The following is a 24,027-nucleotide window of genomic DNA, read 5'->3' as shown; positions in this document are numbered from 1 at the left end:
GGCAGGGGCGGCTCCTTCCTGCCGCCCCTACCCTCGGGGGGCGGGGGGCTCGGCGAGTGGAGGGGAGACCCGTCTGCATCCACTGGAAGAACTGTCTCATGTTTCTCATCTGGGTGGCTGCAGGCAGAGAAGCTGGGTCTTGGGAGGGAAGTGACTTAAGCCCCCAACTGGGCTCTGGGGCTCTGGAAGCCAAGAGCCTAGTCCGTGCCCGGGTGACCCTCAAGCCGTGAGCCTGGGTAGGGGGAAGAGACAAGCATTAGGAGGAACCGAATCAGAGCCATTCAAGCCCACGCTTTGGAAGCAGCTGGACCTGGGTCGAGTCCCGCTTTGCCAAGCCAAGCTTTGTGATCTTGGATGAATCTCTTACCCTCTCTGCCAGTATTTCCTCATCGTAAAATGGGGATAGTAATCTCATCCTTCTCGTTGAGTTAGTGAGGAGAGCGCATGAGAACAGGAACCCAGAACAACCTGGCCGTGGTATGGGCCTTAAAAACGTAATTCGTTCTGATTTCCTAATTCTGGCATATTTTAAATTACTCCATGGGGATCTAAGGGAGTTCTAGAAATCTATGTTTCAGGAGGAGGGAAGCAGCCCACCTCGGGAAGTAAAATCTCCCTCCAGCCGCCTCCCCACCTTCCCCTCACACAGGTCCTTCTGTAACCCCAGTACCATATCTTGGACCCTTCCCAGGCCTGCATCTTCCACAAGCTCAGAGCAGCCTCTCCACCCCTTGGAGCCCCTTGAGATTTTTAAGGGCAGTGGGTGTGACCCCAGTTCTGGCGTCCTCATCTCCCCATCAAAGCTCCACTGTTTCAGCAGTTTGGGTGCCGGTCAATTTCTATGCCATAGAATTTACCAGTGCTGTCCTCTTAGCCTCTAACCTGGCTTCCGAGATACTGTCTGCAGGGAGCCTGGTCAAAGTGGGCGGGGCAGCCTCTGGAGGTGTCTTGGCAGGACTTCCTTGGCTAAGTGTCCCTGGCAGGGACTGGTGGGAGCTGGCTTGGGGGCTAGGGAGGGCACAGGGTCCTGCCCAAGGACCCATGGGAGGGGACAACAGCATCACCTTCAGTCTCTCTCCCTCCCCTGTCCTTCCCCTTGGGTGTCCGCCCTGGCTTTCTCTCTGAGAGGGGTCAGAGGGAGGCAGGTCCCTGGGCACAGGAGATCTGGGCCCCCTGCCCTCTCCTTCTTAGAGAGGGGGGACCCTGCGGCTGAGGCCCACTCTCTGGCTCTCACTTCCCCAGGATTCACCACCAGAATTCTCCTCCTTTAGGTTTTTACCTAAGCGTCCAACCAGCCTTTCGTAAGTTTGTCCTGATGGATCTCAGATCCAGAGCGTTGATTTGAACAAAATTCTTCAATTCAGGCCCATTTTCTTCAATTAGTTCTTGAAAGCCCCCTTTCTGGCTTTATTTATTTATTCTCTCTGTTTATCTTCCCTTTTACCTGCAATTCCCCCCTCTCATATTAGAACGTCAGCCTTTCTAACATGTTGAACGTGTATCTGTTTTTCGTATATATATGTATGTATATATATATATGTATATATGTATATATTTCTGTAAAATGGGTGTCGCTTTTTGTTTGGATGTGTTTTAATTTACATACAGAAGAGTGTACTGTATATCTCATTTTATTTCTTTTATTCCACACTTGACAGCTATGTTTTTGAGATCCCTCAGGGTCGATAGGTGAGCTTCTAATCCTTGCTTTCAATCGCTGCAAAGTGCTCCAGTGTGCATCCGCCACCGTTCAACTTTCTGCCCCTAGGGTGGACCCCCGGGGTCCTCCCACTTCTGCCAACAGAAACTGTACAGGATGGAATTGGCTGGGGGCTGTGGGCGGTGACACAGCCTCCAACCACTGCCCAACCTCTGACCTCTGACTCCTGTGCATCACCCTCTGTTCTTAGGACTCACCCTGTCATCCAACGCTGCCCTGGCTGGGGCCACATCTACCCTGGGATCCTTGCTGGGGACGCTGAATGGCTCCTACCTGCTAGGATGCCCTGCTGCGGCCCTGACCGCTTTCCCACTAGGAGATAACTGGCCCTGGGTGATAGATACCCCTCCTTGGACGCCTACCCAGCACATGGGAGTATGACAAGAAAGTTAAGACCTGGGCCACAACTGGCAGTCTTCCTCATGGTCAGAAATATGGGGACTCCTCAGCTTACGAGAAACGATTCATAAGAGGAAAAGAATCAGAACAGCTGAATTTGATCAAACCCTGTGATATCCTAGTCACTAAGCTTAGCAGTTGACATTTATCAATTCATTTAATTCTCATAAGAACCCCAGAGAAAGATGATATTGCCCCTTATTTACAAATGAAGGGAGCGTTGTCCACGGGCCCTAGGCTGGGAGGTGAGGTGGGGTGGGTAGCTGTTCCGGAGCCTGGGACAGGAAGTAGAACAGAAATGCAGGCGTCGGGGCCTGGGAGGAAGGCTCAGGGCAGGGCAGGTTCTGAACAGCCCAGAAGGGCCATGCTCCTCCACCCGGAGATGTCCACTGGGGGACCCTGCAGGCAGGCCATCAGACAGCACCCTTTCCCCTGGGCCATCTGTGTGTTGGGGCCCAGGTGCGCCAAGCTGCTGGCCAGCCTGGCATCGTCTCTCCTCCCAAACAATAATGCTGAGCCTCAAATACCCTTTAACTGGGCTCCTGATTCTTGAGTCTCTGGTTCTATACCCCAACCAGGTGGCCCACTGGTCACTTAGGGTTTAGCTTTCATACCCCTTAATCTCTTTAATTCCTTCCCTGCCACCCCAAAGCTCTCTTCTTGGGGAGCTGGCTGAGCTCACACCTGCACACCCTGCTAGTTTTAGAACTACTGGTCCCCACTGGCTGCTGCAGACCAAGACCTCTACCAGGGAGTTCCAGGGACTCTCAGCATTGGGGAGCCAGGCAACTATGGTCCAGTGTTGTGAGCGGCTCCAGCCACGGGATCAAGGATGGTTCTGATTGGGAGGGTCAGGGTCAGCTTTCCAGAGGAAGGGGCAACAGGTGGGGCCTTGGAGAATCAGGAACATTCAATGCGTCCCAGCAGTGTTCTCAAGCAGCCTTCAGGCCTTCAGCAGTGCTTGCCCTGATTTCAGCCGGGTCCTGCAAAATGAACACACCTCTCCACAAGGATTTACTGCTGTCGAAGAGGTTTCCCTGGATGAAAGGAGAAGGCTATATAACGCGCCCCCCAGACACACACTCCGAAAACACCAACCCTATTTCAGATGAACTAACGTCCCGGCTCAGAGGGCGTGACACTCACTTCGCCTCTTCCTGCCCCAGTCAAACCACCACGCCCTAAATTACTTTGCCAAGAGTCCCACACTCGCCGTGAAGGGGGCTGCAGCGGCACACCTTCCTTCCCAAATCTGTAAGGGTTTTGCTTTTTTTTTTGACCAAACCTGGCTAGGAAGGCAGAGAGAAAAAAGAACTTCTGTGCTTCCCACAAACAACCCCCAAGCAACCAGTCCGCAGACATTAAAAAACACGCAACAAAACCCCTGTCTGATGGTTGGATTTTTCTGGAACAAGGCCCTCAAACCCCGTCTCCAGATTACTCTAGGCCAACGCATGCAGGTCCACTCAGGACAGGTCACCCGCCTACCCAGCAGCCCTTGCCACGCTCAGGGCTGTGGCTCACCTTCTCAGGAAGAAGCAGGCAGGGGTCCTTCCTTCCTGTGTCTCCCAGCCTGGGGAAGGCCCCCCATAGGTGGGCTGTGGGCTCAGGGAGTGGAGGGGCAGCCAGTGTGGATCCACTCACAGAATGTTCTTTCGGTTTCCAGCCAAGGCTGCTGCAGCTGTGGCGGGAGGAGGTAAGTCTCTGCCGCGGAAACCTGCGCCTCGTCCGTCCCCAGGCCCTGGGACTTGGGGAGCCGCTGGCCTTGCACCTGCCCCAGGCTTCCTGTGCGTTGTAGCGGAGGAGGCGCTACAGTGAGGAAATGGCGAGCTTCCGTGTGGCGCAGAGGCAGCCCCAGCGGGGGCCCAACCTCCTTGCCGAGCCTCTGCCCCGTGGCTTTGAACTCCTCTGGGTTCAGCTTTCCTCGTGAAAATCAGGCCAAGGCTGCCCACTCAGGTTTATTGTGAGGGTTACGTAGGATGAGACACGCGCACAGTCTGGACCCAGGAGGTGTGTTAAGGAGAAGCCACTGGCTCAGCGACTCTGGCTTCCAGTTGCTCTGCGGTGATGCCGTGGAGACCCAGAGTTGGGATCCAAGCCGGGCTCAGAACGTGCTCCTTGCTTTATGCTGGGCCCTGGGTAAGATTTGCTTGTATTAAAGATGTCCTCAGCGAAGACAAGAAGCTTGCAAACCTCCGCCCCGCCCCCAACTTAGTTCCAGGATTTTACTAAGGCAGAAACTGAAGCCTTTCCCGAGGAAGGTCCTGCTGCGGATCAGAGGCCTGACCCCGGTGACCCCGCGGCCCTCCCCTCCGCTTTCCCCACCAGCTGTGCTGCCCTCGCCTCCTGACTGCGGGCCGGGCCTGGAATCTCTCCCAAGCTCAGGCTTTACCCCTTCTCCGGGCTCCCTGAAGTCCCCCAAGCTTGATGTGCTCTGCGTGTGTGCTGTGGGAGCGTGTCCATCTCCCCCTCAACCCATCTCCTCGCCCCCTACAGCCGTGGCCGTGGGGGCTGTGCCCGTGGTGCTGGGCGCCGTGGGCTTCACCGGGGCAGGAAGCACAGCCTCCTCCTTAGCGGCCAAGATGATGTCAGCGGCCGCCATGGCCAATGGGGGCGGAGTTGCCGCCGGCAGCCCGGCGGCCACTCTCCAGTCCGTGGGTGAGTGTCCCCGATGGGGCTTGCTGTGGAAGGTGAGGGAGGACAAGAGCCTCAGAGCATCCAGCCCTGACCTTAGCCCTGGTGAGCCCCAGTCTGCCTGTGCCTTTGTCTCACCCTCCGTGGTCACTCTCTCTGGGTCTCTGAAGCAGGTGCGTTGCTGGGGGAAGGTGCTCTGGCCTAGGGTGTGCTCGGCTCAGGCTGACTCTGCCCAAAGCAGACTTTCTGAGTTAGCTGGGGCGTCTCTGTCCCACCTGGGGCTCGGCCTTCTTCCCCAGAGAGAGAAGCAGCTCCCAGCACTCGGTTTCACCACCGGAGTTCATGCCTTTGGGTACCTGCTTGCAGCAGCCTTGCCCAAACAGAGATCCTTGGGGGTTGGGGAAACAGAGAAGGGTTCTGGGTGGGATCTCTGGGCCTGAGGTCCTCCTGACAGGCCCTGGAGTCTCAGACCCTATGGTTCTGCCCCACAAGCTGCCCCAGCCTGCCCATCCCATTCTACTCACCCTCTGCTTCTCCCCCAGGATCAGGTGGACTCTCTCTGTCACCCAAAGTCCTCCTGGGATCCACTGGGTTTGCCCTTGTGTCCCTCGTGGTGGGCTTGTGACAGCTCCCTGTCACTCCCTTTGCAGAGAAGAGGACCAGGTAGTGCCCTGCTCACCAGCCTGATGAAGGAAGGGACCAAACGCTGCACCCCCAGAGGAAAATAAGAAATAAAAATGAGTTGTTGCAACCCCTCCGCATCCCTTCCTTCTTGTTTGCCTGAAGTCGCGGTGGGGGAAGGCTCACTTCTCTTAGAGCGACATGGTGTCGGGGTGCCCAGAGATGGACTGAGTCAAACGGTGAAGCCTGGAACCTGTCCTTGCCCAGCTTCAGACTCTGTGTGTGACCCTGGGTGGGTCACCTCTGCTCTGGGCCTGCATTCGGCCCTCTCTATATGGGGAGTTGGTCTGAAAGACCTCAAAGGTCCCAGCCAGGGTGGGTGTTTTGGCTCAGTTCCTGTGCAGAGTCAGGAATGGAAGGGGAGGGAGCATCCTGTGTGGAGCCTCATTTGCACGCACCCCACTCCTACCCTCTGCATATGCAATGGCTATTTCCTAAGTGGCCTGGCTGAGGCTCAGAAAGCAACGGCCCCAGGACGTCACTGGTTCCTCCCAAAGTCAAAGTCCAGCGCCCTGGCCTTTCTCCCCCAACAGCTAGAAAGAAAATCTAGTTTGTCAAGGGCTCTGATCTTTCTGCTTCAGGACCATGGTCCCTAAATATCCTTCTCCCCCCAGTACAAGGTCTTGTAGAAACTTCTCATCACCAGGATGGGATCTATCCCAGAACATCAGAAAATTCGCTTACATGTTGATTCACTCTTCCTTTCCACAAACTCTTTGAGCGTGAGCTGTGGGTCAGGCACTGGGCTGTGCGCTAGGAAACTTGGCCTTTCCTAGGTAGCACTCTTGGTCTGCTGCGTGGGTGGACCAACAGGCAGACAGCCATTGATGTTGCCCTCTGATGACACCAGAGACCAGACCAGGGCCTTGGGGGTGCCCAGAGGGAAGGCACGTCACAGCAGTGTCTTAGTCCGTTCAGGCTGCTATAACAAAAATACCATAAAATGGGTGACTTATAAACAACAGAAATTTATTCCTCACAGTATTGGAGGCTGAGAAGTCACGAGATCAAGGCTGCAGCACATTTAGGTTCCTAGGTGGCTGTCTTTTCACTGTGTCCTCACATGATGGAAGGGGAAAGAGAGCTCTTTGTGGCCTCTATTAGAAGGACACTAATCCCATTCATGAGGGCTCCACCCTCATGATCTAAGCACCTCCCAGTGTTTCCTCCTCCTTATACCATCACCTTGGGGGTTAATATTTCAACTTCTGAATTCTGGGGGGACACAGACATTCAGACCATAGCAAGTATATTGGGGAAGGAGAGCTTGGATTCTATCTGAGGGTTTTGGAGAAACACTGAAGGGTTTTCAACATGACCGTGACCCTACCACAGATCCTATTTTGCATGAAGGGGGACCCCTTCCAGGTCCCGAGAGTGGGCTCTTGTCTAACACTTGGAAATGAATTGTCCGAGGAGACACACGTGCTGACAAAGCAAGAGACTTGATTGGGAAGGGGCGCCCTGGTGGAGAGCAACAGGGTAAGGGAACCCAGGAGAACTACTCTGCCACGTGGCTCGCAGTCTCAGGTTTTACGGTAATGGGGTTAGCTTCTGGATTGTCTCTGGCCAATCATTCTGACTCAGGGTCCTTCCTGGTGGCGTGGGCATTGCTCAGCCAAGATGGATTCCAGTGAGAAGGATTCTGGGAGGTTGGCAGGACACATGGACGGGCGAATCCTCTCTCCTTTTGACCTTTCTTGAATTCTTCTGGTTAGTGATATCTTGTTAGTTCTGTGTCTTTGCCAGGACCTCCTGTTGTAGGATAACTCATGCAAGTGGCTACTATCTTGCCTGGCCAGGGTGGGCAGTTTTGGTCCGTGGTTCCCCTAACACTACACCCTTGCACACCCTGTCCTAGATGCCATGAGCAGCCTGGCAGGATCTCAGTTTCCAACAAGAACCAAACTTGTGAGTCTGGTTTTATGGACCTTTTAAACGTTAACTCATCCGTGTGCTCAAGTGGCTCCCAGTGAGGTCAGTGAAGCATCGTTGTACCCAACCATAGGAGTAAACTCCTTAGGGGAGTAATTAATTCAACACTTGATTCTTTTTCTTTCCCCCATTTTTTTGATGTCTTGGAGAATCTAAGAAAAGCTGTGAATGTTTCCCCCCAAAATGCACACATTCCCAAAATAATGCTCTAACTTCAAGTCCTTCATTAGAGCCTCCAAAGGTCCTCCTGGCGCTAAGGGCAAAAGCCCCCGCCTTAGCTACAAGTCCGAGTCTCCCACAAGAAGGGCGCTTGCTCTGATTTGGATCTGGAAGGATGGAGACCACCTTCCTGGAAGGTCAAGACCATCTGAACTTCTGACTGACAACTATCAGATGATAAAAGCGTGTTATGTTAAGCTGCTAATTGTGTGGTAATTTATTACACAGGACTGGAAACTAATACAGCTTTGATTCCCCCTCTCTCTCTACCCAGCTGAGGTTGTTCACTCAGGAGCTGGCTGAACACACTCTGGCCACCCCAGGATTCCTGAAACTTCTGGCTTCAGCTGGCTCCCACCCTGCCCCTGTGGACTCCTGCCTGCTCTCAGGAGTCCCCAGTGTCAGAAGCCAGGCACATCCACTGATCACCATGTTCCTGCACACAGGGGCCCAGTGTGCTGCAGGGCAGTGAAACAGGAGGGAAGGGGGCAGGGCACAACGTTTAAAAGAATGACACAGCCATGGAGGATGCAACACAAACTGGTTAGAACCTACTGTTTTGCTGAGAGACTTACTCTCAGGTTTCAGGTTCGGAGGATTGTTGGCAAAATAACCACTCTACACTTAATTAAGTAAGAGATAAGAAAGTCTATTAGGCTAGTTATAAATCGTAGCACGAAGATAAGCAAAATAGTAAGAAATAAATGAATTTACAATCACCAAATTGGGAAAACGGCTACATCTAGATCCAAGCAAGGCTGGGAAGTCCCTTGAATAACGATCCGGAGTCCCGATTGGAAGTAGTAAGTTACAGCATAAGGACAAGCAACATAGCAAGAAATAAATGTATAGACATCACCAAAGTGGGGAAACACCTACATCCAGCTCCAAGCAACACTGGGAAGTCCCTGGAACAGCGATCTGGAGTCCCAGCTGGAAGGTCCCGAGCAGCGCAGCCACCCCGTGGGTGAGGCTTCAGAGTACTGCTCAAAGGAATCCTGTACTTTTTTTTTTCTTTTTTTAATAAATTTGTTTATTTATTTTTGGCTGCATTGGGTCTTTGTTGCTGTGCACAGGCTTTCTCTAGTTGCAATGAGCAGGGGCTATACTTCGTTGCGGTGCATGGGATTCCCATTGTGGTAGCTTCTCTTATTGCAGAGCATGGGCTCTAGGCGCGCAGGCTTCAGTAATTGTGGCACGCAGGCTCAGTAGTTGTGGCTCGCGGGCTCTAGAGCTCAGGCTCAGTAGTTGTGGCACATGGGCTTAGTTGCTCCGCGGCATGTGGAATCTTCCCGGACCGGGGCTCAAACCCGTGTTCCCTGCATTGGCAGGTGGATTCTTAACCACTGCACCACCAGGGACACCCAGGAGTCCTGCTTTTAATGCCAAGCCGCAAGCTGATAATCACCAGCTTATGTGCAAATATGCAGCTCTGGCTGTTATCAGAAATGTTTTGCTCTCTAGTGTAAGTCTCAGAATGTTCACTGATCCTTGGGAACTGGCCAGATTCCCTAGGCCGAGGGAGCTTCGTGACTTACTCCCTTCCTTATCTGTTGGTTCTGAAGACTTGTTAGCGCTGTTTCTGTTGACCTGCACGTAGTCCAGCAGTTCGGCATGTAGTTCCTTTCAGGGTCTTCTTTTAGTCAAAGGCCTATTATGGCCTCTGAAGCCTGAACAAGCCTGTTAACTTCCCCCACACCTACTAGGTCCAAAAGGGTGGAAGATCCGACTTCCAGTAGACCTGGAGCCTCGTTATATGCTCGCTGTGATACATCAGCACGCTAAGTGACACACATACAGGCACCATGACAGTTCTGAGGCCATTAAAGGGCAAATACTGGGCAGTGGCCAAAATAGGTGGAATAATCCTCAAAACAGTTGGAATACAGTTGGAGCGATCCCCCCACTCATCAGCCTATGACATTACCCAGCCCATAAAGACTAACCACCCCGTATTTCCGGGCCTCTCGCCTTCTGAGACGGCCCACACTCTGTCTGTGGAGTGTGCTTCTCCCAGGGCTGCTCTTGCCTTTTGAGACAGACCGCATTCTGTCTATGGAATGTGTCTCTCTCTAAATAAATCCACTTCTTGCCTATCACTTTGCCTCTTGCTGAATTCCTTCTGTGCTGAAACATAAAGGACCCCAGCTTCATTAAGTCCTGAGACCAGGTGTGTGATCTTAATTAAGATCGTGTGGGTTAGAGTCCCAGCCCGTGGGTTCAAGTCCCAATCTCAGTTTCAGCTGGATTTGAGTCCCATCTGAGTTGTGCAGTTTCAGTAGGACACGGGGAGGCAGAGGCAAATTCTCATTGTGGGGAACCTAGGATAGATTCCTGTCTTCATCAGGCAGAGGCTGATCAGGCAGTCACCCGATGCCTACCCTTTCCTTCTGGTGCATATAAAGAGAGCCCTGATTTTTGGCCAGGTGCATGATTCCCAGCCAAGGATTGCATTCCGAGTCCTCTTGTGGGAAGGTGTGCTCACCAGACTGGGTTCTGGCCAGTGGGATGTGAGTGGAACTGAAGTATGCAACTCTCTGGGTATGCACGTAAGGGGAGTGGGTGAGTCCGCCTTGCCCCTTGGCCCTTTCCCATGGGCTCTGCTGCAGGTGGGGGAGTGACCATCTTCCACCCTGCAGATGACAGCAGCACCTTAAGGAAGCAGAGCAACAAGACTGCAGGAGCCTGGGCCTCCCTGAGCAGAACCACCCCTCCAGCTGAGACACTTACAAAACCAAGTAACAGAGGAAGAAACTTCTCTTGTTTAAGCCAAGAGGGCGTCTTTTACAACAAGCAAACGTAGATTTTCATGAACATGGGGGGATCTTTTGATTGCAAGCAGCAGAAGAATCAATCCAACAAAGAGAGTTGCTTTTACCTGTTCCTTCTCAAAATCCCACTAAAATAACAGTAAAGGACTAAAGAAAGGCTTAAATCCACAACAACAAAGAGACAGGAAGAGAAGATGAGAGTAACACAATTTAGAAGCCAGAAATCACCTGGACACGGGGTTCCACTTAGCAGTCCTGAGAAAGCTGAATCTTAAGGTGTCAGTGGGGAAGGGGAGAAAGAGGCAACTTTGCCCTTAGGACCACCAGAACCTCGGCCGTTGGAGTGGCTACTGGAGGTTGGCATTAAGGTGGACTGGCAGCAAGAGGGCTGGCTGGATGTCTATTTAGGAAGCAGGCAGACCCCCAGGTAGCCCCCTCCAGCAGACGCCTGGAGGTTTACTTTTGGTGAGGTTGGGTCTCTGGGCCAGGAGGCACCAGGAGCTGCACAGTAAGAATGACAGTCTCCACACAAGCGCTGAGACCCTCAGTCTTCTTCACTGATAGGCACCAGAACGCTGCAGCCAGGTTATAACATCCAAAACAGAAGGAGAAAGATTCTTCTTGGGAATCTTACCAGCCCAAGAAAAGAAATGCTCATGTTCTGACACCTGGCAAGGGGAGGCCCAATGAAAGTTTCATCCAGACCACACACGGTCCCGAAGTTGACAAGAGCCGCTCCTGAGGCAGAGCCTGTCATAGGACATCTGTGAAGACCTCAGACATAAATGGGAAGCAGACTAACCCCCCGCGTCTCTGGCCCTCTCCCACCTTTCACCCTCGGCCCTGGGGCACTCACCCTCTGACAGAAGTGCAGCTTCACCACTGGCTTACCCACCCCCTGAAAGACTCGAGGGACCAAGGGGGCCGCATGGCTGGTCTGAGGCTGGAAAACAGAGGTGGGGGGAGTGCAGCGGGCCCAGAAGGGATGCAGACCAAGGTGTCAGGACATCCATGGCACCTGGGCTGGGGGAGGGAGGAAAGGGCTTCTGTTTCCCAGGAGCCCCACCGTCTGTCCTCCTGAGTCCCCACAGCAACTTCCGGGACACCTTTGGGGCAACCTAAATACCCACAGAGCAATTCTGAACGCCCTGGGACAAGAGGATCAAAGTAAATAACATTAAAAATATATTTACTCTGGTTAAGACACTGCCCGTGACTCACCACATAAAATCCGCACACTATTTCAAGACAGGCAACACTGCTGCCCCTGTTTTCATAGACGTTGTTGAAAGCACCTATAAGAGATGATCCAAAGCCCCTAACTCCTGCTGCTATTGAAGACGGGCATCTTTCCATAACTCGCATTTACTTTGCGGGTTATTTCCAGGAGGTTTGGAGTCTTTACCTGGCTTGCTGCCCACCTGCTCTGTCCCAGCTGCCTTCTCAAGCAGTCGGCCTGTGTTCAGGAAGATAAAATAATTTTCATAATGAATCAATTTCAAATTGATGAGATTTGGCGTGGGGGATAGAGTAGTTCAACAATTACAACTCTTGTCCAGCCAGCCATGGACAGACTCTCTCGAATGTTGTTGCAGCAGAAATAGAAAAGAGGCTTTTCTGCCAAGGAAAATAAGGAAACAGTGAACAGGCTTGGGAAACAGCATAAACAGACCTGAAAGAGTTAAGCAATCTTGGTTATTCTTTAGCTGTTACTACTAACACACACTTGTAGCTACACGTGTCCTTCACAAGGCTGATTACTCTCTGACTCCATACGAATTACGCTTTGCATGTGGCATTTCTTCTCCCCCTACACTCCCTCAAAGCACTCTTCATATCAGAAAGAAGGTCATGGGGCTTCCCTGGTGGCGCAGTGGTTAAGAATTCTCCTGCCAATGCAGGGGACATGGGTTAGAGCCCTGGTCCGGGAAGATCCCACATGCTGCAGAGCAACTAAGGCCGTGCACCACGGCTACTGAGCCTGCGCACTAGAGCCAGTGAGCCACAACTACTGAGCCCACGTGCCACAACTACTGAAGCCCGCGTGCCTAGAGCCCGTGCTCTGCAACAAGAGAAGCCACAGCAATGAGAAGCCAGCACACCGCAACAAAGAGTAGCCCCCGCTCACCACAACTAAAGAAAGCCCACGTGCAGCAACAAAGACCCAACACAGCCATAAATAAATAAATTTAAAGGAAAAAGAAAGAAAGGAAAAAGAAAGAAGGTCGGGGCCGATAACTTCAGGGACACCAGACCCGGTTGCTGAGCTGACACCAGCTTTGGCCATGAATTTGCAGAAGAAAAGGAATGAAAGACCTTCATTACTTTGAGCCTTATCACCTACCCCAGACCACGAGCCCTGGGCTATATAACCTTTCCCTATTCCCCAGGGAAGGGGGCACAGTTCTTGAGGTGCTAGCCTGTTATGTTACCCCCTTTGCCAGGCAACGATTAAAGCCATTTTCCTCATTCCTCCAAAACTCTGTCTCCGTATTTCTTTTCAACGTCCTGCACAGAGAGTCAATATTTTTTGGCATCAGTGTCTTTGGTAACAGGGATTTTCCAGCAGAAAAGGAAACTAAGAAGGAACATTTTTCAAACTGAAATTGTGCCAGGCTTTCCCTGACAAATTGCAGAGACTTAGGGATTGTCCACTGGTTTGAGTGATCTCCCTCAAGGCCCTTGGCTTGTGGCTTTGTGCAGGGTAGGCCAGCTGGGGACCAGCCCCAAAGCTGAGCTGTGTTCTCTGCTGGGATTCCAACAGATCTGGGCCCATCTGGGGTCCTGACCTGGTGGGTCACCATGAGACAGACTGTGGAGCCTCCTGTGTGTGCCTCATCCTGATGGAAGGAGATGGGTGAAGGCTGAAAATAGGCGGGTTTCAGGAGTAATCTGAGAGCACTGTGGCGGTCTGGGGTCAGACCCCTGGGCTCCTGAGTGGGGCCTGAGCAGAAGGCAGGAAGCTGTCTTAGGCTGAGACCCCAAGACAAGGATTTGAGTGCAAGTAGTTAATTTGGGAGGTGACCCCAGAGAGCACCAACAGGGAAATGGGGGGTGACAGGGAAAGACAGGCAGCTGAGAAATGGCCCATTAGTGAGTTTGCACTGGGGGCAACTGAGGCTGACTCCTGCTGCAGACCTCTGGGGTAGTTTATCCCCCAACTAAAATCCATCACTGGCTGAGGGCTATTCTGGGGGGGACCAACACCTGACACCTTCAGCCAGCCTTGTAGGCCTCAGGGGCGGGGCCTGGCAGTGGGAACAGCAGGCGGACACTGGGAGACACATGCCCGGGGGACACGGGCTAGGCTCCGACAGTGTCTGTTGCCCAAGTTCAGTAGAGACAGAGGTGAACAGTATTTATCCAGGACCTGCACATGGGAGGTCGATCTTATCAGGAGTTCATCTGGGTTTGGACTTTGCTGTTGCTATGGCTGCTGTCTGTGATCCACCAGCTTCCAATTAGGGTTCCCTGGGCTTGCGGTGGAGGCTGATTTTTCTCAGTGTCTGCTCAACCCTTGGCTAAAGGCTTCCGTTTGGTCTGTGCATCTTGGAGAGGGTCTCTGCACGCCTGCTCCACCCGCAGTGTAAACATCTGTTGCTTGTCACTAGCTAGCCTGGCAGCAAGGGCAAAAGGGTTCTCTGTGGTCCCACCTAGCCTCAGTCTGCGCAGGCGCTGTAGGCCTGGGCCTGGGGGCGGGATTTTCTCAGAAGCGTTCCCCTCCCCCTGCTTCCCTAGTAGTGGACTGATCCTTACTGTGTGAGCCCCGGAAAGTTTAACACCCCAAATTCAGAGGTAGAGGTTTTTTTCCCTTTTTCTTTCCCATCTACACTGACCTTCACCTGTGCTCTGCAGGCTGCAGAGTTTACTGCCCTTCCCCCAGCAGCATGAGGCTTCTGTTCCCTAGGGGGTAGGGCTGCAGCTCCCCTCCGCCAGTCTTGCCTCAGTGAAGGAAGTTTCTCCTGACTCCAGTCTTCCTCGGGAGCACCCAGAGGGTCCTTGGAAAAAAACCTTAAGGTTGGCCTGAAGCATCCATCCTTGTGACTGTAGCTCCCAGAGTTCCCTGCGCTCATGGTAGCCCATCCTTGCCCTTGAGCGATCAGTTAAGGTTTTTAGCTGAACTTGCACTGCCTGCTCTGGCTGCACCTCCCTCCTGTGCTCTGCCCCAGGTGGCTCAGTGCTCTCCTTGGAGGCACCTGACTTCCCTGAGAATTCAGGCCATCTGGTGGCCCTGCCTCTTCAGCTCTCTTAGGGGTTCAAGGAAAGTTACGCTTTTGTAGGTTTTCCGGCTTTTTCTTATTGTCGGGTGGGAGTAATGCTCTCTCCAGCTTCCTGTATCCTAAGCAGCTCTTCCTTCTTGATAGGTCGGCGAGTGGCCCACAGAATGCAGCGCCTGCACGCTGGACGCCTCCTCAAGACTATCTATTGGGGGTGTAAGCAGAAGTGCTAGAACTGATATCTCATCCTTTAGAAAGACTCCAGAAAATGAGGCCACTCTGGAAGGAAGTGAGACCTCACTCTGAAGGTGAATGGAGTCTTAGGGGACACCAGGAACGCCTGTCGGCCGCAAAGGAACTGGTGAATGCCAGTTGCCTTTCGATTTTCCAGACACAGCGTAGTGACCATTCCTGATTCCATCTCCTCCTCTCGAGGTGCCCAGAGCCCCACTGTAACACTGGTACACTGTCCTGTCCTTGCCCTGGTGGTCTGCATGTCAGCCTCCCCACAGCACTTTGTATAGGGTCCTGCTCACCTCTGGATGTCTGGTGCCCATTAATGAGCAAGGGCCGAGGGCTCTGGGGTCAGTGGCTCGATATGCATCCTGGCTACCCCTCACCTCTGCCTCCCTAGGAAGCTTTGTCGACCCCATCATTGAGTGAGGGGTAAACTGAGACCCACCGATGGTGCACAAATGGCCCTGGGTTATACAGCCCATCCCCTGTAGGATGGTGACCAACCGGAGCCTCTTGCCAAGTGAGTCTGTGTTCGATCAGCCTGCCACCCCCCTCTGCCCCTCTACCACAAGGCAGGTTGGGAGGATGGGGAGAACTCCAAACTTCCAATTCACAACTCACAACCCCCCAGGGCTGCAAGGAACAAAGACAGGCAGGTGCATCTGCAGATGATCTTTATTTCTCATGCTTCTCGGAACCGAGTGGGAGTTTTGGAGGTTCGACTTGGGGTACGTTTTCTCCTGGCTGGTCCCCTTCAGCTCTGGGTCCACCTGGAGGAGAGGAAGAAGGTGCCGCTTTTGCACCTCCAAGCAAAGCCCCAAAAGCTGATCCGACGGAGCCCAGGAGGATGTTGGATGATGTGGAGAGTCCAGCTGCCCCTGTGGGAGACAGAAGGTGAGCACAGGAAGGGTGCAGTGGCCAGTGGCTGGGGCCCCTCAGGAGGCCTGAGGCCCAGAGATCCCACCTGGATGCCTCCCCTGGGTCCTGAATCCCCCAGGGCTCTGCTTTGGACAGAGGGAGGGGTGAATTCATGGGAAGTGAGAGACAGAGGGAGAGTCAGCCACAGACCCCAAGAGCTACAGGTCCCTCTGAGGCCTAGAGAGGGGAGGGGACCTGCTTAGGCCACCCAGGTGTCAGATTTGGGTAGGGCTAGACCCAGAGCCCAGCTATCACATATCCTGGGCTCCTTCCCTCCTTCTCTTTTCCAGAACACCCTCACCGCTCCGCTTCCCTCCTGCCCCCAAACCTCACCCAGGACTCAGGGAAGACACTGCGGCAGAGGCAAAGGACCAGGGACATTGATGCCCACGAAACTGGAGAGAGCAGACAGGCCCTCCCTCCGGCTTAGCCGCTGGGCTGAATCCTGTGCTGCTGTGTCACACCCTCCCCGCTTCCTCCCGCCCGGACACTTACCCACGGACTGGAGAGTGGTCACCAGGCTGCCGGCGGCAACTCCACCCCCATTGGCCATGGCGGCCGCTGACATCATCTTGGCCGCTAAGGAGGAGGCTGCGATTCCTGCCCCGGTGAAGCCCATGGCGCCCAGCACCACGGGCACAGCCCCCACGGCCAGGGCTGTAGGGGGAGAGGAGCTGGGTCGGGGCGTGGGCTCAGAGGAGTGGACTCCCTTAGGAATTCCTTGACAGTTTCTGGGGACTGTCTGCTGGGAGCAGACGGGAGGCAGCCGCTTGGAGAGGGGTCCCAAGGTAAAGAAGATGGGGCTGTGGAGCCAGCTTGGGACAGTAGGTTAGCGTAGGCCCCTGGTTGGGTCTCTAACTTGCTGGGTGACTACGGGGAAGTCACTACCCCACCCTGGGCTTCAGGTTTGTGTCTGTGTAAATGTAGAGGTGAAATAAACCAATAAACCACTGCTGTTTTTAGCAGCAAACCCCGTTTCAAATGAAATCTTCTCTACATGCTCATTACATATAAGGACTAGAGTTGCAGCTACGTCGGGGATCGCGGTGACCTTTTCCGAGCGAGTACGGCTCTCGGCCCCTAAGATTCACCCGCGTGGCTCCCGGAGCGGAGGGAGGCTGACGGACCAGCTCTCACACGCCCGGCAGCGCCACCTCTCTAAGGCCTCCCCCCCACCCTGGGACCCAGGCCAGCTGAAGGCCTGGCGATGTGGGGATCCAGGAAAGTCACCTCCTCCTATCGCAGCAGCAGCTGCCCGTCCTTGAGAGAGAGAGAGAGAGAGAGAGAGAGAGAGAGAGAGTTGATTGAGGGAGTGAGGGAAAGAAGCGAGTCCTCTGGCCCTCCGTGGGTTGGGGTCTGGGAGGCCCGCCCCCTGCCCAGGCCACCAGCCTGATGGGGAAGAGAAACTTACTTATCATGGTGACGCCCTCCTCGCAGCAGCTGAGCTCAGGAAATGACTAAGCTCCACGAGATGCTGTTATTTCCTGGAGAACCACTAGGGACGCGACCGGCGTCTCGCAGCATCTCGACCCCAGCAAAACGCAGGAACGCACGTTCTGCGCGCCTGCTCGCCCGCCCCCCATCCCACTTCCCACCGCTACTCGCCGGTCTTACCCGCCTCCTGCCTTCATCCCCCTAGTCCTTCTCCTCCCGGCGCCGCCTCTGCTGGCTCCCCCCGGGTGGTTCTCTCTTGTTTGGTGGCTCCACCGAAAGGAAAAGAGCCCTAAAGCACCTGGAAGCCGTTGCAAGCGGACCGGGGTTCCAAGTTGTAACATTTTGCCCCCTGATGACAGAAGAGTTGTTCGCCACAAAACAAAACAAAACAAAAAACAGAACGTAAGAAGAAAATTTAATTTCACTTCCAGAGGGAGACAGTCGTAGATTTTGGTGCATTTCCAGGCTATTTCGCTAGGACCGCCCCATCTCCGTCACTCTCTGAATGTGTAACCTCACCTCCAAGTTCCAATCACACTTGCACACTACTTTGTAAATTACTCATTTTATTTAATCGGCCGTTTTTGTTTCCCCAGGCTGTTTAATATCCTTCAACAGAATTTTTTAAGTTAAATTTATTGAGGTATAATTTACACAGAGAAAAACTCAACTGTTTTTTGGCCGCCCTGCTTTCCCTGGACCAGGGATGGAGCCCATACGCCCTGCAATGGAAGGGTGGAGTCTTAACCATTGGACCGCCACGGAAGTCCCAAAGCTCAACTTTTGAGTGTACTTTTCTATGCGTTTGGACAAACTTTCACAGTCGTGAAACACCGGCTCAGATACACAACGTTTTCATCACCCATCTCCCCCATCCCCCAATTCTCTCATGCTCCTTCCTCATCAACCCCTCCCTGAGCTCCGGCCGTAGCGGCCTATGATCAGTTTTCCGTCCCTAAACATTTGCCTTTTTGTATAATTTCAACACGATTTTTGCTTGTCATCAAACATTCTGTCCTGGGGATAAACTATAGTTCAATGTATCAGTCCGCGCCTCCCCCCACCACCAGCCTTTTTTTTTTGGCTTCGCAGCGCAGCATGTGGGATCTTAGTTCCCCTACCAGGGATCCAACTGGTGCCCCTGCATTGGAAGTGCCAGGTCTTAACCACTGGACCACCAGGGAGGACTCCCTTTTTAAGGGTTTAAATTCTTATTTTTCCTCTATAAGTTATCCTGGCTTGAAGTGCTTACATCACGGTTCACAAGTATTTTCTGATAATATAGTCCTAGAGGAAGAATTGCTGGGTCAGAAACTGTACATGTCTTATGCCACTTGATACTTCATTGTTAGGTTGTCCTCCAAAAATATTGCATCAGTTTACACTCCCCCCAAAAGTATGAGAGAGGATCTATTTTTCTCTACTCCTAACCAACAGTTAGCTTTGTCATTAAAATAAAAAAGACCTTTGCTGATGGAAGGTGAAAGATGATGACACTTTAATTTACATTTCTTTTTTACTTCTAATCAGGCTAAACCATTTTTAAGTTACTTAGGCTTATGCAGTCTTATTTTGTGAATTATCTTCTAGTATTCTTGGACCTTTCTTCCGTTGCAGTGTTACTTTTTTTCCTTACAGATATATAGGAATTTATTTATATTTAACTATTTTAATCCTTTCTCATAGACATTGCAAAGTTTTGTTTCCAGTTCATCACTTTTTTTTTTGAGGGGGTAGGGGGACTTTTTTTTAACACAGAAAAGTTTTTAATATTTATGCAAATGTGCCAACATTTTACTTTATTATTTTTTCCTTTGTGTGCCTAAAAAGGCTATTTCTGCTAGCTATCAGATACATCATCACCTGTATTTTGGGGTTTTTTTTTCACTTTTTAAAATTAATTATTTAATCCATATGGAATCTAGTTTGGTACATATAGGGTACTTTACATATCTATGTATGTCTTAGACAACCAGCTCAGATATAAACACCATTTATTAAATTCCAACACTATTCATTAAATCATCTTCTATTTCCTCTTTGATTTGAAATTCCAACCTTATATTCAATATTCATATACTTGTATATATGCCAGTATACCTGTTTTGGAATATTGTATTCTGTTCCAATGAGCTATCTTTTCTGGCAACAAGAACACACTTTTAATGTTTATAAATTTAATATTAATATTATATATAATATTATATATATTATAACATAATATAATTATATTATATTATAATATAATATAATAAATAATATAATATAATATATAATAATAATTAATATTTAATATCTGTGTTCATTTTCATTTAGGTTTAATAAAATCTTCTGGCTCTTCCTTCCTATTAGTTCTTCAGATGAAATTTTTTTAATTTCAAAAAAATTTTTTTTGCTGTTTTGATTGAAATTGAGCTAAATTTTTGAATAAATATTCCGGGAGAAACATTTTTGCAAAAGTAATTTTTTATCAAGGTATATGATAAGTCTTTCTACTTATTCTTTTTCCATATCCTTGTGTAAGGATACATATTTTTAAATAAACAAGGACTTTGTACAAGGACTACATATTTTTAAATAAACTTTATTTTTTATTTATTTATTTATTTTTTTTGCGGTATGCGGGCCTCTCACTGTTGTGGCCCCTCCCGTTGCGGAGCACAGGCTCCGGATGCACAGGCTCAGCGGTCATGGCTCACGGGCCCAGCCACTCCGTGGCATGTGGGATCCTCCCGGACCGGGGCACGAACCCGTGTCCCCTGCATCGGCAGGCGGACTCTCAACCACTGCGCCACCAGGGAAGCCCTAAACTTTATTTTTAAAGAAGATTTTAGATTTAAGGAAAAATTGCAAAGATAGTACAGAGAGTTCAAATATACCCTGCACCCAAGTTCCCCTATTATTAACATCTTATATTATAGGGTACATTTGCTACAATTAATGAACCAATGTTGGCATGTTATTATCAAAGTCATACTTTATTCAGATTTCCTTATTTTTAACCTAATGTCCTTCTGTTCCAGGATCCTATCCGGGATAACACATGACATTTAGTCTTCATGTCTACTTAGGTTCTTCTTGGCTGTGACAATTTCTCATGCTTTCCTTTGTTTTGATGACCTTAATAATTTTGAGGAGTACTGGTCAGGTATCTTGGAGAATGTTACCTCACTGGGATTTGTCTGAATTTTCCCTCTCATGATTAGTTGAGTTATGAGTTTTGGGGAGGAAGGTCACAGAGGTAAATTGCGATTCTCATCGCAGCATATCAAAGGTACATGCTTGACTTATAACTGTTGATGTTGATGGGAGACATTTTCACATATTGAGGTATGGGGAAGTCATTTTGGCTTATATGTGATTTGGCTTGAACTTTATGATGATAACTAGGACGGCCTGTCAAATATCCATTGTACATCTGCCTTAACCACCACAACAAAAAGAATGCAGTTATACCCGATTGTTTAGAATGTCCACCTTGAAGATATGGATGGATGCCTACCCCCTTCCCGTGACATCAATGCTAGCACTCCTTTGAAGATGAGAGTCCCCCAACTAGACACCAAGGTCATGTGCACGTGCTAGACTGTCTCTTTTGAAACCTTGAAGGAATGCACCCCGTCATGTTTCATGTTCGGTCTTTGTTCTGACAAGATGTTGAACTGTGGTTCAGGCATCCAACGTGGATCCGGCTGGCCATTGTGGATGTGGTTCCAGACACATTCCTGCATCACTGAGAACTTGAATTTTCTGAAGTGTATCCAACTCAAGGACACCACTAGTCATTCTCAAAACAGTATCTGCTAACAGCTAACAGCTGCCACCTTGTGGTCTCAAGGTCTCTCCTGGTAACTATGCAATTGGTTGGACCCCAACCAATTCTTGCTTAAGAAACACCCTTACTTCTTGCCAGTTCCAATCATAATTCTTTCTTTTTTTAACATCTTTATTGGAGTATAATTGCTTTACAATGGTGTGTTAGTTTCTGCTTTATAACAAAGTGAATCAGCCATATATATACATATGTTCTCATATCTCCTCCCTCCTGTGTCCCCCTCCCTCCCACCCTCCCTATCCCACCCTTCTAGGTGGTCACAAAGCACCGAGCTGATCTCCCTGTGCTATGCGGCTGCTTCCCACTAGCTATCTATTTTATGTTTGGTAGTGTATATATGTCCATGTCACTCTCTCACTTTGTCCCAACTTACCCTTCCTCCTCCCCATATCTTCAAGTCCATTCTCTAGTAGGTCTGTGTCTTTATTCCCGTCTTGCCCCTAGGTTCTTCATGACCATTTTTTTTTTTAGATTCCATATATATGTGTTAGCATACGGTATTTGTCTTTCTCTTTCTGACTTACTTCACTCTGTATGACAGACTCTAGGTCCATCCCAATCCTAATTCTCGACAAACAGCTTACGTCACGTCGTGCTTTTTGCCCAGATAGGCCTCCCCCATTTTGTAGTCCGGCAGAACACAACTCAAGTGCTTCTTGAATCTGTATTTCCCGCATTATAGTCCTTCGTTTGGCTTGAATAGAACTCTTTTCTGTTCCTATTATAGACTGCTTCTTGATTATTTCCACTGACAATGTTGAGTTTGATCACCAGGCTGAGGTAGTGTTTGTCAGGTGTCTCCGCCACAAAGCTACTTTCCCCCATTCCTTTCCATACCATCCTCTAAGGAAGGAAATCACTGCAGCCGACATCTCAGGAATGGGAGTTGACGCCTCACCTCTTTGAGGATGGCGTATCTTCATAAATTATTTGCAATTATGCCCAGGAGATTTGGCTCTTCTCCCCTACTTATTAATTTCATCATTTGTTTATATCAGTATGGACTCATTAATATTTATTTTATACTTTGGTGCATAATCCAATACTACCTTAATTATTTGGTTGCTCAAGTTTTTCCAGCTTTGGCCACTGGGTGTCTCTCAGTTGATTTCTGTGTCTCTTTGACATACCCTCAGCATTGTGTGTGTGTGTGTGTGTGTGTGTGTGTGTGTAGCACTTCATTACTTTCTGCCTCTATAAGATGCTCCAGGAAATATTTTGCATAGTCCTTGGCCCAGTCCTAGAATTGGAGCCCTGGTTTCTTTCATTGGAGCATGGTATTAGACAGCAACTTCTGCAAGCTAGGTGTGCTCATTGCTGCTGGGGTATCATTGCCTCTACGTCCTCTCAGCTGCAGGTCAAAGAAATATAGGTATGTATACTAACCCATATATGTACACACATCCGTAAATATTTCTATGTGTACTGATGTTGAGTCAGACATGAGTTCACACTGATATCTCCAAGTCTAATCCATCACTTCATGGGTCATTCTAACCTCTCTTCCTTTATCTTAATTCCCACTCCAATGGGGAAAAACATTGCTCTCTCCACCTGTCATCCACTTACTTAATTGTTCAGTTCCAGTGTATAGCATAGCAGTATCAGAATCGTTAAACCAGTGCTATGTATTTTTTGTAAACATTTAAAAATACTTTGTAATGATCTCTACTGTCCTGAAATGGAATTCATAGGTAACATCATCTAGCTACACACAATACATTGCCAAAAAAGTAATAGGAAAGAGAAGTAAAAGGAATCTATTTATAATTAAAAAGTGTATATTTCAATATGTATGTGACCAAGCACAATTATACCAGAAGATAAAATGAATCAGTTGTTTGCATCCATTTAAGTTTAGATTTAGGTTAATATAATTACTCAATTAAAACTTATTAACACTTTTTTTATAGCTGATACTTTGAAGCAAGGGCTTAAGACATATACCTGTACATTCATAGATCTATATCTAATCACCATGCATGGGACAGCTGCACATACAGACTGATTCAAGTACCATGTCAAGTAGTGACATTGCTACTATGATACAGCTTTTTGAAGTGGTTAATAACTCTCGGTAAAGTCCAGAACAAATCAAAGTACAATGTCTCCCCGATTTGCAAGATAATTGCAATTCCTAGAAAATTCAATCTGTATTAAAATTATGCAAAAAATACTTGCATGTAAAACATGGTGAAGTTCTAGGCTTAGATACTTACGAGTTTTTTGCTTATGTGAAGGGACCTTTGAAATTTTTAAAGGATAACTTTTAGTTGTGCATTTCCGTCCTGTGTATTTCAGATGTCAGGCATCCCTGGTCCGGGTAGGCTAAATACTAGAACATCCCTCCATCACTGCGACTATTAAAAACATGCCAGCAATTTTCCAAAATGTCCCCTAGGCGGCAGTACCATCCCAGTTAAAAACTAACATCTTAGGCAGTAGCTTAAAAAACCTGGAATGTTTATAACTATTTCAAGAGAAAATAAAATAAATACAACCAATGTTATTCATATTTTGGGCATTCATTTTAAGAATAATTAGTGCATATTGAACATTTAACTTGTGCATAAGAATTTGGTATATGTGCCATTTTGGAGTTATGATCCCAAGTTTTTCTTTCTTTTTTTTTTTCTTTTTGCAGTACGTGGGCCTCTCACTGTTGTGGCCTCTCCCGTTGCGGAGCACAGGCTCCGGACGCGCAGGCTCAGAGGCCATGGCTCACGGGCGCAGCCGCTCGGCGGCGTGTGGGATCGTCCCGGACCGGGGCACGAACCCGTGTCCCCTGCATCGGCAGGCGGACTCTCAACCACTGCGCCACCAGGGAAGCCCATGATCCCAATTTTAATGATGTGCTTCAGCAAGAGATTTAATCTTGTGATTATAACGATGAAAATTATTCTATTTTAAACCAATTTTATAAGGAAAACTTAAAGTTCAAAATTGTAAAAATTTATTTTATTAAATTTATAAGATTCACCAAAGTTCATGGGATAGCTATGCTTGTTAGAGACAAATGCAGTGTTT

At 49.6% G+C, this 24,027-nt stretch overlaps 2 protein-coding genes across 2 annotated transcripts; one reads left to right on the top strand and one right to left on the bottom strand.

Moving 5' to 3' along the window:
- Positions 1-609: 609 nt before the first annotated feature.
- Positions 610-5,509, top strand: LOC132524513 (interferon alpha-inducible protein 27-like protein 2B; the record flags this gene model as incomplete). The annotated part of the gene is made up of 5 exons (XM_060156535.1): positions 610-970; positions 1,911-2,037; positions 3,784-3,815; positions 4,616-4,777; positions 5,296-5,509. Coding segments are annotated over 5 exons (765 nt in total), but the record flags the coding sequence as incomplete, so codon positions are not given.
- Positions 5,510-15,470: 9,961 nt separating this feature from the next.
- On the bottom strand, positions 15,471-17,270 carry LOC132529358 (interferon alpha-inducible protein 27-like protein 2). Its single transcript, XM_060165704.1, has 4 exons — positions 17,143-17,270; positions 16,962-16,991; positions 16,227-16,388; positions 15,471-15,691 (listed from the first exon to the last, which is right to left on the bottom strand). Exons 1-4 carry the CDS (start codon positions 17,147-17,149, stop codon positions 15,489-15,491), a joined length of 402 nt encoding a protein of 133 aa, XP_060021687.1. The 5' UTR covers positions 17,150-17,270; the 3' UTR covers positions 15,471-15,488.
- Positions 17,271-24,027: the final 6,757 nt, after the last annotated feature.

The sequence above is a fragment of the Lagenorhynchus albirostris genome, chromosome 1 (genome assembly GCF_949774975.1).
Source record: "Lagenorhynchus albirostris chromosome 1, mLagAlb1.1, whole genome shotgun sequence".
Lineage (NCBI taxonomy): Eukaryota > Metazoa > Chordata > Mammalia > Artiodactyla > Delphinidae > Lagenorhynchus > Lagenorhynchus albirostris.
Note: the sequence above shows the minus strand (reverse complement) of the source record. Positions and strands in the feature narration are given on the sequence as shown.

What these genes read in the sequence shown, in the direction of transcription:
- LOC132529358 (XM_060165704.1), bottom strand. An exon ending in TGCTGCTGCGATAGGAGGAG is followed by an intron (nt 16,389 to 16,961) that starts GTGACTTTCCTG and finishes CTCCCCCTACAG; the next exon opens with CCCTGGCCGTGGGGGCTGTG. An exon ending in GACCACTCTCCAGTCCGTGG is followed by an intron (nt 15,692 to 16,226) that starts GTAAGTGTCCGG and finishes TGTCTCCCACAG; the next exon opens with GGGCAGCTGGACTCTCCACA.